The following is an 18,580-nucleotide window of genomic DNA, read 5'->3' on the forward strand; positions in this document are numbered from 1 at the left end:
GCGACGAAGGCTATAAGTAGGCGGAAGGGCAGCGTCGGGGGGCTGACGAGGGGCCCACACCATAGGGTGGTGCGGGCCCCTCACTAGCCGTGCGACCCTATGGTGGAGGCGCCTCGTCGCCCCACTTCGTATCCCCTTTGGTCTTCTGGAAGCTCCGTGGAAAAATAAGACCCTGGGCGTTGATTTCGTCCAATTCCGAGAATATTTCCTTTGTAGGATTTCTGAAACCAAAAACAGCAGAAAACAGCAACTGGCTCTTCGGCATCTTGTCAATAGGTTAGTGCCGGAAAATGCATAATAATGATATAAAGTGTGTATAAAACATGTGAGTATCATCATAAAAGTAGCATGGAACATAAGAAATTATAGATACGTTTGAGACGTATCAGATAACTTCTACTACAAAACCTGCCTCTAGTATCTTTGTCAATTCCATCCCTATGGCGCGGCGCTTCTTATCTCTAAAGTGTCGTATAGCTTGCTTCACCGGTTTTGCACCCGGATTTATGTTGATGTAGTGCTCGGCAAGTTCTCTTGGTACTCCGAAGATGTCAGAAGGTTGCCATGCGAAGATATCCATGTTAGCTCGGAGGAACTCGACGAGCGCGCTTTCCTGTTTGGGTTCCATGTCGGCTCCGACTGACACCTGCTTGGAGCTGTCGCCTACCTTGAGGTCGACCTTCTTGGTGTCTGTCGCGACCTTGAACGAGGTCTTATGTTCGGAGATCTGCTTTTTGGTGGTATGCATCTCATTCGGATTCACCGCGGCCCTGTAGCCTTGCAGCTCTTCTCCAGATATGACAGATTCTGCAAAGGCGGCTTCGCCCTCCTCGCAGTCTCGAGCTTTCTTGTAGTCTCCGGATACGGTGATCATGCCGTTGGGACCCGGAATCTTGAGCTTGTTGTAGATGTAGCATGCCCTTGCGTGAAACTTGTGGTAGGTGGGTCTGCCGAAGATGACGTGGTAGGAGCTCTTGAAGGGCACTACTTCGAACGTGATCATCTCTTCACGGAAATTATTAACATCGCCGAAGGCCACAGGAAGTTTGATGCTGCCCAGGGAGTTTGCCATTTTACCCGGAACTACACCATGAAATTCAGTGGTGCTGTGCTTGAGCTGCTCCTTGGTAAGGTTCATCCTCTCCAAATCTCTAGGTACATGATGTTCAAGCTGGCTCCGCCATCCATAAGGCACTTGGAGAAGTCATAACCGTCGATGCGGGGACTTACAACCAGGGCGTAGCACTCTTTGGGGATAATGGTTGGGTGATCCGCCCTATCGAAGGTGCGGGGCTTTTCTGACCATTTGACATACTGCGACACAGCTGGAACTGTGGCGTTCAGGATCCGGAGGGCCGATTTCTTCGCCCGGACCGTCGGGGGTCCGAGGAAAGTGTGGTAAGCCCCAACACTCTTTTTGATGAAGGGGTTGGATTTGTTTGCTGCGGAACCCTCTTTGGGATCCGGCGAAGGGTCATCCTCATCCATCGCCTCGAAACTTTCCTCATCCTTGTCCTTGTTCTTGCCCTTGCCTCCTTTGCCGCGTGGGCGGTGCTTCTGGGCGCGTTTCTATCATGCATGCGGGTCAGTTTTGAGATCGTTGACCCACTTGCAGTTGCGATTGGTGTGGGAGGATTTGCCAGTAGCCGGATCTATATGAGCTAAACATGGCATATCCTTGTACTCTTCGTACGTCTGGGGAGCGCGGGTTCCGGCAACGGTGACTTCGTCAGCACGCTGCAGGCCCCGGCCGGCTCCGCCACCACGCCCACGGCCTCTTTCGCCTCCTTGACCTCCGCGTTGGAACGTCATTGCGACCATGTCGGATCCGCCGCTTTTTTGGTCGTCGGAGGGGTTCTTCCGCTTGTTGTTGTTGCTTCCACCGTTATCACGGTTCTTCTTTTGCTGATGTAGGGGTAAGGCTGTGGCTGCGAGCTCTCCACCTGCGTGGTCATCAGCGGCGGTGTGATTGCTGGCTGTGGTGATCATGTCATCTAGTGTTAGATTGTTATCATTGATCAAGCAAGTAAGCTTATGCTGGAGCAGCCCTCCTCTCTGCAAGCCACCTATGATGGTGTGCATAGCTATGCGGTTATCCACGTTCTCGCACTTGTTTTTGGTTGCTAACCACCGGGTGAGGAAGATCCTTGAAGTTTCACCCTTCTTCTGGATAGATGCATGTAGATCATTGTTGTGGCAGGTCTCTTGTAAGTTCCCCTGAAGTGTTTCTCGAAGGCGTTCTTCAGGTCAAACCAGCAAAAGATGGAGTTTTCCTCGAGGTCACTGAGCCAGGTACGGGCTGGACCAACAAGGTACAACTGGAGCATGCGGCAGGCTATATTGGAGGTCCCTCCGGCAAAGGTCACTGCATTGTAGTAATCCTCGATCCAGGTATCAGGTCTCTCACTACCATCGTAAGGCTTTAGATTTCCGGTTAGCTTGAGGTTCAAGCTCTTTGGCTTTGGCTCCTCTCGGATCATCCTGCCGAAGCATTTTGGGCCAATGTATTCGGATCTGTATTCATTGAGACATTCCCGTGCATCACGTGGGCCATTGCGAGGGGATTTTGAACAGGAGCAAGATCTCTGGCCTCCGCCTCCGCCTCCACCTCCTCCACTAGGTGGTGGGGAGGGAGATCTGCGAGGGGGCATGTGGGACCTCTTGCTTTCGCCTTTAGATTCCCTACACCCTTCCTGCGGCTGACTCCGGCTTCGGTCGCTACCTTCTCCTTGGTGAGGGTCGCCTCCATCATTCCGGCTTCTGCGAGGCTCGGGCTCGCGTTCTTCGTTGTGGCTCCGACGAGTCTCCAGCGTGCGCTCCGTGTTCCGATTCTTCGGAGGCGGCGCGTTGTCGCGGATATTGATTCCACCTGGCCCATGGGGTCTGATGTTTCCGACTGGACTACGGCGGCGAGGTGGCGGAGGAGGACGCGGGATCCGGGGTGGAGGTGATGGGTTCCGGTATTTGTCCCTGCCAGTGTACATCGGGCCTTTTCCCTTCTTTGGGTCCATCGGAGGTGTTTCCGAGGGCACCAGGATTGGGTTCGGATGTTCTCTGGTCCTTCTTCTGCGCTCCGTGGATCCGATGTGCGATTCATCATCACGATGTTGTCTTCCGGAGGCGTCCTTCTGCGCGGTAGACACACAATGTTCCGGGTTGGATTCCAACCTGCGCGAAGTGTCTGCCTTGCTCTGTTGCTTCATTGCTGAGGCAACGAGCGTGCGGAGGTGGTTGATGTCGATTTCCTCATCTTTCTTGGCTAAGAGCTCCGCAACCTTCTTCATGTTATCGTTTGGAGTTGTGAGCGTCTGCTGATCAGTGGGAGTTGCAAAGTTGATCTTGCGAGGGGTGATAGCTTCCCGCCGGATCCTATCTGATCCTTGTGGCATCGCCCATCATGGACTCCAAATGTTCCTGGAGTTGCTTAGCTTTCTGCAAGGAGTCTACAGCTTCGCGCCGTCTTTTGAGGAATCCTGCCATCACTTCTTCAGCCTCTTGCCTTTCCTCCAACATTGCCATTGTTGTGTTCGCAAATTTCTTGGCGGTGGCCAGCATCTCCTTTCTTTTTGCCTCTAGAGCTTCCGGATCTGCGGACTCTTCCGGAGTTATCGGCTTGTTGAGGATTTCCGAATGCGCAATAGCGTCTATGCCTGCTTGCTCGACGAACTTCTCCGGGGTTAGGTGTTCCTCGTGCTCGGGGAAAAGTCCTTCTGCAGGATCCGGCAACGCGCGACGCCGTGGCCGCGAAGGCGGAGTCTCCGAGTTGGACGGACCTGGGAGTCTGGGATCGGATGGAGTAGTTTCGTCGTCCGCGTCTGGGAGTCTGCTCCAGCCCGGTTATGGTCGCAAGGACCTCCTTTGGCTGGGCGGATTCTGCTTCGGACTGTCCTTCCCCTTCCAGTTCCTTCAGTGCACGATTGTACTCTTCAGTGTCCATGGAGGAAGCGTCGTCGGATGTTGGGCTCAGGTTGCCCAAGATTGATTCTTCTTTGCCTCCAGCCTCCTCTTGCTGATCCAGAGCATCGCTATCTCTGACAGTCTCCTGCTGATCCGGGGCTGCGTTGTCTCCGGGAACCTCAACCTGCATGGGTCCAGCTGCATCCTGAGGGAGGGCGGTTCCTGCGGTATGTGCGAGGAAGTGCACGAAGTGACACCTTTGCTTCTCTAACACTTGGGAGACCCAGGCGGATCTGCATTGGTCTTCCACCGTAATTTCCTGCTTAGGGGCGGATTTGGTGGGTTTTGAAAATTTCCAGATCTAAGACGGAATCTTCCTTAGGAAGTTCCCGCGCCTCAGATCGGATCTTCGCGACTGCGTCCTGCTCAGTGGCGGTCGCGTCAGCGTGACTTACCAGGGCGTTTCCGTCGGAATCAACGGTTTCGCCGATGAAGATGATCGGGGTGATGGAGAGCTTGATGGGGTCAGTTTTAGCCGGAATCCAGCACTCGTTGTGAGGGACAATCAGGAAGTTTCTGACGTAAAGGACACGCCCCACAGTGATGGTTTCATCGTAGCTTCCCATGGCGGAACCCTCCCGGTTCTGCCGCTGGCCCCACGGTGGGCGCCAACTGTCATTGCCTATTCGACGGTGCCTCAGAGGAGGGATCCTCACGAGGGGGAGAAGAAGTAGGGGCCATTGGGCGGAGTGTCCTTGGGACGGTGGTACGCGAATTACCCAGCTTTGGAACACCTGCACGATGACAGGGTCTACTGCTGCTTGTCTGAAATTATCTGGGCGCTTACGCGTTGTTACAATGAGTTGTGGTTGTGCCTCTAGGGCTCCCAGGATCCGGCTAATAAAGGCGCTCGGATCTAAGGTTTACACGGAGAGTCCTAGCCGGAATACAAGATGCCTAACTACGGAATATTACATTACCATGCACGTAAGGATCCACCTTTCCTTACTTGCCGTAGTGGATCTGGATACTTCATGGGCCTTCACGGATCCGACTTCCGCATAGGTCGGTTGACATCCGGCTCCTGTTCCTGGGCTGGACTTTATCCATCTTCTATCAACAGCAACTGGACCGCTCGATGGGCCATATGCCACCATCACCATCTGTGGGCCACCCGGGCTTGCCGGTTCTAGACGTCAAATAATGCTTGATTTTGCCTCTATCTCCGTGAAGGTCACTTGGGGGTCGTGGGTTCCTTAATCGTTTAGTTGTAAACAGTATCCTGTAATTTTACTTGACAATACTACAACATTTAATCCTGATGCAGACGGTGCATTCTCAGGGCTTCTTTGGTTCTGCGGGCTTGGCTAATATGAAGGTTCATACGGCTCTGGGACGGATGAGTTCCAAACATTTCTGGTCTATTGTGAGACCGTACATCCTAGCCATTCTAAATGGCTATGCTCTTGGGAGAGTAGATGTGGCGAGGCTCAGTTTTAGAATCTTAACTCTAACACCTAAAGTGCAAGGGGCTGATATCAGCCTTTTTAGACCCATTGCCAGACACGAGCGGACACTTTGCGTGTTCGTGCAGCGTCCGTAGAAACGCATCCAAGGTTCATATTTGGGTCATGTTTGCGTCGCTGCGGTGACCCGTAAAGAAGTAGACCTCGTTGTCAGTTTTACAATTTCCAACCCCCCATTTCTACTTATGCAATCCACCACCTGACTACCTGAGTGCCCCCTCCCCGCCGGAACCAATGCGGTCATGCTCTCCGCGGCCACCGTGGCGCCATGGAAGCGACTCGGCGAACTCGTCTCCAGTGGACGCCACCAGGAAGCTCTCCTATTCTACTCCGGAGCCCACGCCTCCAACCTGCGTCCCAACGCCTTCACCTTCCCCTGCCTCCTCAAGTCCTGCGCCGCGCTCCAGGACACCTCCGCCGCGCTCCAAGTCCACGGCCACCTCGCTAAGTCCGGCTTCTCCGCCTGCCCCTACACGGCCACAGCCCTGACGAGCGCCTACGCCAGGCTCCTCCGTCTCCGGGACGCGCGCGTGGTGTTCGATGGAATGCGGGAGCGGACCGTGCCGTGCTTCAATGCCCTCATCGCGGGCCTCTCGCAGTGCGGCAAGGCTGGTGAAGCGAGGGATGTGTTTGGGCTCCTCGGGAAAGAGGGGATGTTGCCGAACTCTGTCACGGTGGCGAGCGTGCTACCTGCTTGTCGGGCGGTGGAGCAAGGGAAGCAGCTGCATGGGCTCGCGGTGAAGGCTGGGCATTGCTTGGATCACTATGTCGCCACGGCGCTCATCACAATGTACTTGGATTGTGGGGACTCGGGTGCCGCGAGGAGGATTCTTGAGCTCACGGTTGGTAAGGGCGTCGAGAGTTACAATGCAATGGCTTCTGGGCTATTGAGGAATGGTGAACATTTTACAGCTTTGGACATTGTTAGGGGAATGATACGTGGGTCCAGTGGAAAACCTAATGAGACTACTTTGCTGGTAGTCCTCTCGGTTTCCACAAGCGTGATGGCACCGTCGCTTGGTAAAGAGGCTCATTGCTACGTCCTGAAGCGCGCAATGGATTGCAATGTCAAGATCAGGACTGCGCTCATTGACATGTACTCAAAATGTGGTTCCCTTGAGTGTGCTTACCAGGTTTTCTCTACCATGGATGAGCGCAGCTTGGTGACCTGGAACGCAATGATCTCAGGTTTTCTGATACACGACAAGCTTGCAGACGCCGTAAGGTTGTTTGAACAGCTGCGGTTGAAAGGGTTCCGACCTGACAGAATTACATGGAATCTGGTGATTAATGGGCTTGCGCATCACCAGATGTTTGCTGAGGTCTTCTCATTTTTCAGTAAGATGCGACTGGAGGGAGTCTCAGGCGTGAACCTGGAAACCATGACAAGCATGTTGAGTGCTTGTTCGGCCATGTCAGATATCCAGCATGGGAAGCAGATATATTGCCAAGTTATTCGGACAATGCAAGATTTTGAGGATGATGTTTTCCAGACAACAGTGATTGACATGTTTATGAGCTGTGGATGTGATAGGTATGCTGGTAGAGTATTTGAGAAAAGAGGGAGAAAATTGAATGATCCAGCTTTGTGGAATGCAATGATTTCTGGTTATGGAAGGTGTGGAAAAAATAGTTTAGCATTGAAGACCTTCAGTGAGATGCTTCAGCAGCAAGTGCAGCCCAACTCGGCCACCTTTCTCTGTGCTCTTTCAGCCTGTAGCCATTCAGGATTATTCCAAAAAGCATTGCATATCTACCAAGTGATGGAGAATACCTACAGTATCAACCCTACTGTTGAACACTTGAGCGTCATGGTTGATCTTTTTTGCCGTGCTGGGAAACTATCTGAAGCTTATAGTTTATTACTGAAACATAATGATCCACCAGCTTCAATGTGGTATTCCTTTCTTGGTGCTTGTAGAAAATACTCTAATGCAGAACTCGGTGAAATAGCAGCAACAAAACTCTATGATTTGGACCCTTCATGCACAACTCCATGGGTAATTCTATCCAACATATACGCTGAACAATATCGATGGAATGATGTAGAGACGTTGAGGAAATCGATGTCAGACAAGCACCTCGTCAAAGCTCCTGCATGTAGTGAACTTGTATGAAAATCTGTTTCTTGCCTTCCTAGTTGGGAAGAAAATGAAAATTCTGATTTGTGTTCAGAAGGTATGGGCATTTCTTCCCAAGCCGGCCATCTAGCCATAACAAAAAGCTTAATGCTGCCTACATTCTATGGATGATAAATTTAGGAGTATGCCAGTTTCTTGCCTGAAACATGTAATTTCTTTTGCAGGCATGATCTATATTGACCATTGTTGATTGAATGGTCTATACATAAGTTGTGTATGCTTGTATTTTGAACTTCAATGGATAGCCACCTTTTTATGTGCGAAGAACATTAACAGAAGATTGAAGCCGTCTGTAGGTCCATCCTCAGTACGGAAACATGTCAAAACACCACATGAAAAGGACTTGTCCGGTATGGTAGAGCTCTATACAGAGGTCAAGAAGGTAGGCTGAACCAGATATAGTAACCATAATCATGTCAGTGGCAACCATTTGAGCCACAGCATGGAGAAAAAATGTCCCTCCAATCAGCACATTTAGGATGCAGTTGTTTTCTAGTAACATTTAAAGATATGTTGTTGAGTAGTCAGAAAGGTATTTTCTATGTGGTACAGCAGCTGCATAAATTGTAAGCCACTTAGTTTCTCGAAAAAAATCGCGAGCCACTTTCCCTAGTTAATCTATACCAAGTGGTGTCTTTAGATGAAAAAAGCTGGTTGTGCCCTTATTTTTATACTAGTGGTATTAAGTAGAAAAATTCAGTGCACAGTTTCATGCATATATACAACATGAAATTGTCCCCATGTAAATCACGAAAACTAGAAGAAATCAATGCTGAACAAAAGCTGGCAAGATTTTTCATGGTCTTTATTGATATAAGAGTTTTGCTGTAAATGCAATTATATAACTTAGTTGTTGACTTGTCAAACAATGAATGCCCATGTTCTTACCATCTTTTGACTTCCCCTAGCCACTTTGGTCATTGATGGATGTGTTTAAATATGTTTTTAAAATATTGTGAGTTTATGCTTTATTTATACTCTCTACAGGCAACTGATTCCTAATGAGTACCAAGTTGCCAACACTCTGTGGATGTTGTGCTTCACAGCCTGGTTATTGCAGAGTAAGACTTACCTGGATCTGCACCATCCTTTGCGAACAATAGAAATAGCAGTGGTACCTATGTCCTTAAATTTTTCCATACTCATTTTTCTCGCAAATATTTTTTGTAGGTCTAATTCATAAGAGTAGTAGTTTCAGCTATACTGTTTTTGTGCCCTACCCCCAACCCCAACACCCAACGCACAAAAGAAAGGAACACAGTGACAATGGTGGCTGGATACTGTTGGTACATATAAGCCTTTTGAGATCTCTCAGTAACATGTGTCTTCGATAACACCAGTCGCTTCTGCGTTAAGTAGTGACGTAGAAAGCACTCAACTGTGGAAGGAAGCCTGAAAACTGTTGCAGTTAATTGGTACATATAGTACATTGGGAAATGGGAGCATGATAGCTTGGGTGGTGGGGAGGGGTCTTAATGCTTTATGAAAAGGCTTGCTACAAAAATTTGACTTCAGACCAACTATTACAATCTTGTATCGAGCCTTCTGTAAATGCTGCACTGGATAGGAGATTGGAGACGGCAGCTTGCAACACCTTGCTGATCTCCACATGTTTCAGTGGCTTGACGTTGGTCCTTCACCGGAGTGATTCTTGTGGAACTTGTCTCTTATTGCTAGCAACTCTTTTAGAGCATCTCCAATCTGTGGGCGATCTGTTGGCGTCTTCTCTGAACAAGAAATGCCAATACGCAGAATCGAGCTGATGCAAGCAATTCGAAGATCTCTACTCTCGTTAGAGTTGGACTTGTCTTGTTCATCATTTCCCATCTCTGGTATTAACCATTCGTCGATGACATTACCAATCTTGTCTGGCAGTGCCATCTGAACATACTCACGAAGGCCAATAACTTCTCCAAAATCACTATCTGTTGGTCTTTTTCCAGTGAACATTTCTAGCAGCAATATGCCATAGCTGTAGACATCACCTTGGATTGAGACTTGGTTTCCAAGTCCATACTCTGAAATAAAAAAAAATTATAAAAAAAACCTATATTGCAAGTTACATACTCTGAAATCAACAAAAGCAGTTATATATGGAGTATATATAAAAGTATAAATTTAAAAATGCACCTGGTGCAGCATAACCAATTGTTCCTCTCATTGAAGCCCAACCACTTGATTTCTCCAAGTCTTGGTGTACAAATCTTGCAAGCCCAAAATCAGCAACATGAGCAACCATGTCATTGTCGAGGAGAACATTACTTGGCTTAAGATCACAGTGAATAATTGGCAATGGCTTATGTTGGTGAAGATATTCAAGTGAGAATGCCACATCAATGGCAATGCTTAGCCTTGCAATATGATCTTTTGCCTTGCATTCACCATCTCCCATGAGCTTCTGGTGTAGCCATTCTTCCAAGTTTCCATTTGTTAGGAATTCATATACAAGGGCCTTGAAGTCATGGCCCTCAAAATCAATACTCGAGCATACTGTCAGTATCTTTACAAGGTTCCGATGGCGAACACATCTTAGTGTCTCACATTCCGCATCGAAGCTCTGAGAAGCACCACGTTGCTTGAGGTTGAACACCTTCACAGCAACGACTACTTGTTGGTCATTGCTTTGCATGCTTCCCTTGTAGACCGAGCCAAAGCTTCCTGCTCCAATGAGGTTTTCAGAAGAAAAACCATTTGTTGCTTTGAATAATTCAGCGTAAGAAACCCGCATATAGTTCTCACTGATGAGTGATAATTGTGCGCTTGATTTCATTTTTCTGCTCTTATGGTAGAATATGAACAGTGCAGACGCTAATGTGATAAATAAAGCTGCACTGCATATGGAGATTATCATGAGAAGTTTCCTGGATGGCTTCTTGGTGGTGTGGTTGGTACAGGGTGGCAAATTCAATTGAGGGATACCACCACACAGACCATCATTTCCATTAATCGAAATTGCTGTTAGATTGAGGAACACTCCATGTTTTGGGACTTCACCTTCAAAATTGTTGAATGAAAGATTCAGAGCAGAAAGGCCTTTCAAGTTCCCAAGAAACTGAGGGATGCCACCCGACAAATTATTGCTGGAAAGGTCAAGCACCAAGAGACCTTTTAGTTGCTCCATTGATAATGGAATTTCCCCTTGGAGTGAGTTTCCAGATATGTGAAGATACTGCAAGCTCTGGCACTCACCAATGGAGGCAGGAATCTCTCCAGAAATGTTGTTTGAAGCGAAATCAAACACTCCAACATTTATTAGGTTACCCATTTCAGATGGCAAAGTACCAGATATTAAATTATGCCCCAGAAGCATGAAGCTGGATAAGGTAGACATGAGAAAGAGTTCTTTAGGTATTGTGCCAGTAAGACTGTTATATGAAAGATCCAGTTGTTCTATGGGGCAACTGCTAAGACTGGAGGGAATTCTTCCATCAAGTGCATTTCCTTGGAGCAATAATACATTTAGTGCTGTAAGATTGCCTAGGGTTGGTGGGATGGATCCTGACAGGTTGTTATGTGGTAGAGATAATCGATTCAACACCTTGATTTTACCAAGAGAAGCTGGAATAGTTCCCTCCAAATGGTTGTAGTCCATGTAAAGTAACTTCAAGTTGACCAAGCTCCCTATTCCTTCAGGTATCTTTCCAACTATGTTGTTGTTTGCTATGATAAGAAAACTCAAACCTGAGGAAAGGTTGCCAATTGAACTAGGCAACTCGCCTTGAAGACTGTTGTAACCCAAATCTAAGCTCCGCAAATTGCTGCAATTTGTCAAGCTCGACAGAAATCCCCAATCAGCATCGCTTGTTGCTTCGAGTTGATTTTTTGAAAGTGCCACGACTGACAATCTGTTTTGTCGAGTTCCAAGACAAGGAGGAATTCGTCCAGACAAAGAGTTATATACTACTTGCAGAATTTGAAGCATAGAGGCATTGCACATGGATGATGGAATTGTTCCATGAAATTGATTGATATCCGCAACAAAACTTTGTATATTTGGGAGCTTATTACCTATCTCATGTGGAAATGACCCACTAAGACGATTGCTTTGTAGACCTAGATCTTCAAGAGTGGAAAGGTTGAGCAGCGAAGGAGGAAAAGAACCTTCCAGTTCATTATAGTCTAGACGGAGGGTCACGAGGGTACCTAGATTTCCAAGAGAATGTGGTATGGGGCCTGAAAGATTGTTTTGTGAAAGATCAAGGTTATTAAGCACCTGAAGACTACCTAATGACTCTGGGATGTGCCCTGTGAGGCGATTTTGCTGAAGACTAAGAAACACTAGTGATGAGAGATTTCCCAATGATGCAGGGATTCTTCCTTCGAGGTTGTTTACTCCTAGTTCAAGGACAAGAAGAAATGAAAGCTTTGGCAGCTGTGGTATGCTCCCTGTTAATTTAGCTGAAGGGATACTGATATATTGGAGTGCTGAAAGGTTTCCAAGTGAAGCAGGGATGGAACCTCTCAGAAGGTTATAACCTAGACCTAGTCCAACAAGGTTAACGAGACCACCTATTTCCTGTGGGATCCCCCCCGATAGGTTGTTAAATTGTAGATTCAGTGTTGTTAGGTTTACAAGGTTTCCAATCCCCGGTGGGATGTTTCCTATTAGAGTGTTCTGGCCAAGATTGAGTACCTTGAGATCACTCAGCAAGCAGAGCTCCGGTGGTATTTCGCCATGAAGACTATTGCTATACAGCAATAGGTTCTGGAGACGGGTGCAGTTTGAAAGTGACCCCGGAATCCTCCCTTGGAATGAGTTGTAACTGAGGTTGAGATGGCTGAGCTCAGGGAGGTTGCCGAGCTCTGGGGGAAGTATGCCATGGAGGTGGTTGGCAGGGAGATGGAGCCACCTCAAGTAGGTGAGATTACCCAGCTCCGGCGGGATGGTGCCGTCGAGGCCGAGCCCGGGGAGGTCCAGTGCCACCACACGGCCGCGGCGGCGGCCAGTCAGGCCACATGTCACACCACGCCACTGGCATGTGGGAACAGAGCTGTTTCCCCATGATGACTGTGCAAGAGCTAACGAGGAGTTTGCTGCCATGCCTGACATGAATGACATGAGAGTGAGGCGGTCATCGGCTGTGGAACCAGCAGCGAGCCATGCAAGAAGGGCAAGCAAGGCGAGCAAGACAGACTTCGCCAGTTCCATTGGTGTTGAGCCTTGTGAGCTTGTGAGGATGGTGTGCAAGCGCATGTCACAGAAGAAGATGAGCAGAACACAAGAGAGAAGTGGTTCCTTTCAACTAGTCCAAACATACATCGTCACAAAGTCAAGTCAACTGTCTGTCTACGTAGCCATCAGCCAACTGGCTATGCTTATCCACCAATAATAAAGGTTATCCAAGACTACTTGTTTTACTACAAGGGGTCATAGCACCTTTTTTAGGAAGCCCAGTCAAGAAGCAAATATTCTACTTCCCAGAAGAGATGCTTCAGAAACCTCTGGTTGATTGCAAACCAGATTAATAAATCTTATCATTGACTACATTGACCTGGCCTAATCAGCAAGAACCTAGATTATTGCAGAATCAGAGCCTTATGGCATCAAAATTTCGTGCACTAGAAAAATTGGAAAATTTCAGTGGCTTGACGCTCCTGCTCTAGGCAGATGCTTCAGACACTTCTGATTGATTGAAACTGGTATCTACTAACAAAAATCCTACTTCAATTTAATTGCGAGCCAGCTTTGTTGCGGTATATTAGAAGACAATAAAGAGTTGCGGCAACTAGGAGTTTACCGAGAGAGACATAGCCGATTGTGCCTCGCATTCATGCCCAACCACTTGAATTCTGATTATTTTTCTGAAAGATAATGTGTTACTGGTCTCTCATTGCCTACTTTTCCTTCCAACATCTCCGATCTGCATGCGATTGTTGCCATTGCCTCTGAACAGGAAAGTCTAGTATGCAGATTCAAGCAATTCTCATACCGCTTGTCCTTTTCCCCTCGTGAGAAAAGAGATGATGCATTTTTTAATCTAGTTTTTCCCTTATTTCTGACATTATCTTGTCAAGTAGGGACAGATGTACTATCTCGGGTTCTATAATACTTGCACGAATCGTTAGTGTGTGTAAACTCATAGTCAGTACAAAAGTAAAGTAGATATTTTAGTGCACTTCATAAAATAATAAGTAGATAATGGCGTGCATATATACAGCATGGAAGCATCCCCGTGAATTTGGAAAATCATATGCAAGTCACAGAGCAAAAGTTGGAGGGAGGGCTTCTATAAATATTTTTCTATACTGTAATTAACTTGATGAAATGTGAGTATAAACTATGTTACTGGCATAATGACGTGTCAAATTTTCAGTGCCCATATCTTAACTTTCCTCCAGCCAGTTTGGTCATTGACGAATAGAGTTTTCATGTATATTTGTTGTAACCTATTCTGAGTTTTTCTCTGTAGGCAAATCAATTGTTCCAGAATGACTGGAAGTTGTGCATGACAGTCTGGTTATTGCAGAGTGAGACTTAATCTGGATTTGCATCCTCCTTTGCAAACAGTAAATATAGAATTTTAATGTTACTTGTGCAGCTCTGTTTTTTTGGAATACTCACTGGTCTGGTAAATACTTCGAGTAGAATTATTTAATAGCAAAATTAGTTTCTACAATGTCGCAGGTGTTACATTGGAGCTCGATCATGAACAAATTCATGTATAGGGCATCTAAAACTGAGCGTTGGTCGGTTGACTAGCTGCACGCACACTGCCGCTGCCCACCAGATCGAGTCCTAGGCATGCCTGGTCAACACATCTCGTCTTTGGCTTTGAGGATTGCTGCAGCCCGGTCTTATTCAGCTTTGCTGAAGACCGTTGATCCCTGTACGGCTGTAAATAAAATCTGTGATTCCGGTTTTGTGGACAAAGACAAGACAGAGTGATGATAATCACCCCATTTGGAACTCCAGGAATAATGTCACTCATGGAGAGAAGGCTTTTGATCCGGGCACCGGGCAGAAGTATGGAATTTGTGAAAGATAATGTCCTTCCTATGGAGCTGCCTGGTGAAGTCGTGATCAAGGAAGCATAAGGGTAGCTCATCTGTTGAAGATGCTCTTAGAGCTGTTGGATAATTAGGCACAATTTCCATGATTAATTCCAGAATATAAAACATGATGGCAGCAACTAGTAACATGTGAAACTCAAACATACTAGATGCAGTGATCAACATGAACAGTAGCAGAGCAAACAGTACAACATCCATCGCTAAACAGATCGAGATATGTCGCACGTACCGATCTGGTGGAGGTGGCGGTGGAGGTGTAGCAGATGATGTCGCGGCAGTAACGTTGTTGATGACAACGTTGTTGACGACGGGGACGACGGGTCGAAGTAGACGGCGTTGAAGACGACGGTAGGTAGCACCGACCGACTTGGACGGAAGGCGACCCGTGATGAAGAACTTGAGCAGTCGCGCAGAGCGCTTCCCAAAAACCTAATTCGCCCTCTCCCGTACAGGATCGCAAGGACGAGCGGTTCCGGAGACCTGCTCTCCCGTTCGCCGATGCACGTCGGCGCGCGGGATGGAGTAGGCTACGATGGCGGCGCAAGCAGAGAGAGAGGTGGAAACCCTAACTCGTGTGTTAGATGTGATTCTGCGGTAGCCGGGCAGGAGATTATATAGGCTCAGAAAACCCTAGGCAACGTGGGCCACGCCCACGTCGCACGAACGTTTTGAGTCGGTTACAGATAGCCCACGATCCGGGAGCGACCCGAACCGACTAACTGCGACGCGTCCGTCTAGGACTCTGTTCGTTTTCCTGAGCTGCAAAAAGTAAGGAAAGTCTCGGCTCGAGGCTCAATCCACTCACCACGAGCGCGGCGCGCGCGTCGTGACGTGTCGAGTCGAGTCGAGTCGAGACGAGCGAGCGAGGAGGAGGAGCGCGCGTGTAGCACTCCTTTTCTCACTCACTTACTAGTGGTGGAACAACCCACCTTATAAAGTGGTCTAACTTCCTCCCAACTTTTCATGTGGGACTAAACTTCCCACCTCTTGCCACTCCCTAGTGAGCTGCCACCAACTTGGGCTCAAACTCACAAGGCTTCCACAATGTGGGCTTTGAGATTTATAGGAAAATCTGAAATCTAGTATGGGCCATTAAGTGTAGGCCCAATATTTCAACAATCCCCCACCAGATCTCAAATCCCCATTTAGAGATTTACCAATACTCACTGCTTGTTTATATACCAGTATTTCAGCGGAGACTGTTAAGTTGAACTTCCGCCTAGAACCTTAAGCTACATCCATTCACACTTGAACAATGGACTAAGCCTTGAATTGCAAGTTTTGCGTGAACAGGGTTTCACTCAAAGTCATGACCAGTACATGGCTGCCAGTAGCCTACCCCGCGGGTGAAGAATATGCGTCATACTTCGTGGTCTCTTCATGAGTTTACTAGAGATCACCCAAATCTCATAGATTGCGACGTTTAACAATCGGACTCATATAGGTGTGTTATTTCAAGAATGCTCTGTAGGACAGCATCTTTGCTATAATAGCCAACATAAACACATTAAGGCTTGTTGCCAACCTGCCTTACAGCAATTGAGAGTCGTGCATCTTCACATAGAGAGGGTTACATAATACTCTCCTCAATTAAACCACTAGTTTGTTCTTCCCAGGTCCTAATTCACGGGATCTCCGATCACAAAGGTTGGGTTACCACTATGGTGTAACATCAACGGGTCCCAAACCCATCTCCCTCGATGCACTTTCTATCACATTACGTGATAGTCCCTTTGTAAAGGGATCTGCCAGGTTTTTGTCTGTTTGAATATATGTAACAGTTATTACTCCGGAGTTTCGCAATTTCCTGACAGACTTCAAACGTCTCTTGACGTGTCTTGATGACTTCGCGTTATCCTTAGAATTGTTCACTTTGACAATTACAGTTTGATTGTCACAATTCAAAAGGATTGTCGAAACAGGTTTTTCAACCACAGGCAAGTCCATCAAGAGCTCACGCAACCATTCTGATTCAACAGTGGTTGTATCTAAAGCAGTAAGTTCTGCTTCCATAGTTGACCTCGTCAATATGGTTTGCTTGCAAGATCTCCATGATACTGCGCCACCTCCAAAGGTAAATACATACCCACTTGTGGCATACAGATCAGCTACATCTGAGATCCAATTCGAGTCACTATATCCTTCAAGCACAGCTGGGTGCCCTGAATAGTGAATCCCATAACTCATTGTACCACATAGGTAGCGCATGACCCTATCAAGTGCATGCCAATGATCAGTACCCGGGTTTGACATGAACCTACTCAACTTGCTAACAGCAAAAGAGATGTCCGGTCTAGTCGCGCTCGCTAAGTACATGAGTGAGCCAACAATCTGAGAGTATCTCAGTTGATCTACGGCAATCCTCCGGTTCTTGCGTAATGTCACACTGGGATCATAAGGTGTTGGAGAAGACTTGCTATCAATATAGCCGAACCGGCTCAAGATCTTCTCAACATAATGGGATTGTGTTAGAGCAATCCCACTCTCGTTCTTAATAAGCTTGATGTTCAGAATCACATCAGCTTCTCCCAGATCTTTCATATCAAAGCACTTTGACAAGAAGGACTTGACCTCGTGTATTACTTTCATGTTTGTACCAAATATCAGAATATCATCCACATACAAACATAGTATAACACCTTCGCTCCCACCATGGCGATAGTAAACACACTTGTCAGCCTCATTGACAACAAAGCCTACAGAAGTTAAAGTTCTGTCAAACTTCTCATGCCATTGCTTAGGTGCTTGTTTCAGGCCATATAAAGATTTCAGCAACTTGCACACCTTTCTTTCTTCACCTTTTACTACAAACCCATCAGGCTGATCCATATAGATTTCCTCTTCCAACTCTCCATTAAGGAAAGTTGTCTTTACGTCCATTTGATGAACGATAAGACCATAGGAGGCAGCCATGGATAGTAGTACTCGAATGGTGGTAAGTCTAGCGACAGGTGAATAGGTGTCGAAGTAATCTTCGCCTTCTCTCTGTGTGTAGCCTTTCGCTACAAGCCGCGCCTTGTACTTTTCAATAGTACCATCAGGTCTTAGCTTCTTCTTGAACACCCATTTGCAGCCCACAGGCTTGCATTCATGGGGTCGTTCTGATAGCTCCCAAGTTCCATTAGAAAGAATCGAGTCCATCTCGTTATGGACAGCTTCTTTCCAGTCATCTGCATCTGGAGATGCATATGCCTCTGCAATGGACGTGGGAGTATCATCCACAAGGTACACAATGAAATCATCACCAAAGGATTTTTCAATCCTTCGTCTCTTGCTCCGTTTAGGAGCTTCATTGTCATCCTTCTCAGTAACATTCTCATGTGATTGTTCAAAATACTCATTAGATGTCTTGGACTCGTGAATTATCTCAGTAGAAATTCTAGCAATGCTATGCATATCTTTCATAGGAAACATATTCTCAAAAAATGTTGCATCACGAGATTCCATAATAGTATCAACGTGCATATCAGGTACCTCGGATTGAACTACTAAAAATCTATATCCTACACTCCGAGGAGCATAACCTAGAAAGATACAATCCACTGTCTTTGGTCCAAGTTTGCGCTTCTTAGTGATTGGAATATTGACTTTCGCCAAACATCCCCATGTGCGCAAATACGAAAGTGATGGTTTCTCCCAGCCCACTCCTCGTAAGGGGTTTTATCTTTATTCTTGTTAGGAACTCTATTCAGGACATGACATGAAGTCAACAAAGCCACCCCCCACCATGCCTTTGATAAACTAGCAGTGGCTAACATGGAATTCACCAAGTCAGTCAGCGTGCGGTTTTTCCTCTCGGCAACCCCGTTTGATTGGGGCGAATAGGGAGGCGTCCTCTCATGAATAATGCCATGTTCCTCACAGAATTCATCAAAGATTTTAGGAAAATATTCACCACCACGATCCGACCTAAGACGCTTGATCTTTCTCTCTAGTCGATTTTCAACTTCGGCCTTATAAATTTTAAAGTAGTCTAAAGCTTCATCTTTAGTTCACAACAAATAA

At 47.0% G+C, this 18,580-nt stretch overlaps 2 protein-coding genes across 2 annotated transcripts; one reads left to right on the forward strand and one right to left on the reverse strand.

Moving 5' to 3' along the window:
• The first annotated feature begins 5,608 nt into the window (after positions 1–5,608).
• Positions 5,609–13,049, forward strand: LOC127307720 (pentatricopeptide repeat-containing protein At2g02750). The gene is made up of 4 exons (XM_051338481.2): positions 5,609–7,601; positions 7,729–7,946; positions 8,552–8,625; positions 8,735–13,049. Exon 1 carries the CDS (start codon positions 5,666–5,668, stop codon positions 7,538–7,540), a length of 1,875 nt encoding a protein of 624 aa, XP_051194441.1. The 5' UTR covers positions 5,609–5,665; the 3' UTR covers positions 7,541–7,601; positions 7,729–7,946; positions 8,552–8,625; positions 8,735–13,049.
• LOC127307719 (receptor kinase-like protein Xa21) lies at positions 8,944–12,758 on the reverse strand. Its single transcript, XM_051338480.2, has 2 exons — positions 9,695–12,758; positions 8,944–9,582 (listed from the first exon to the last, which is right to left on the reverse strand). The coding sequence occupies exons 1-2, from the start codon at positions 12,756–12,758 to the stop codon at positions 9,179–9,181; spliced, it is 3,468 nt and encodes a 1,155-aa protein (XP_051194440.1). The 3' UTR covers positions 8,944–9,178.
• Positions 13,050–18,580: the final 5,531 nt, after the last annotated feature.

Source organism: Lolium perenne, chromosome 6, assembly GCF_019359855.2.
Source record: "Lolium perenne isolate Kyuss_39 chromosome 6, Kyuss_2.0, whole genome shotgun sequence".
Taxonomy (NCBI): Eukaryota; Viridiplantae; Streptophyta; class Magnoliopsida; order Poales; family Poaceae; genus Lolium; species Lolium perenne.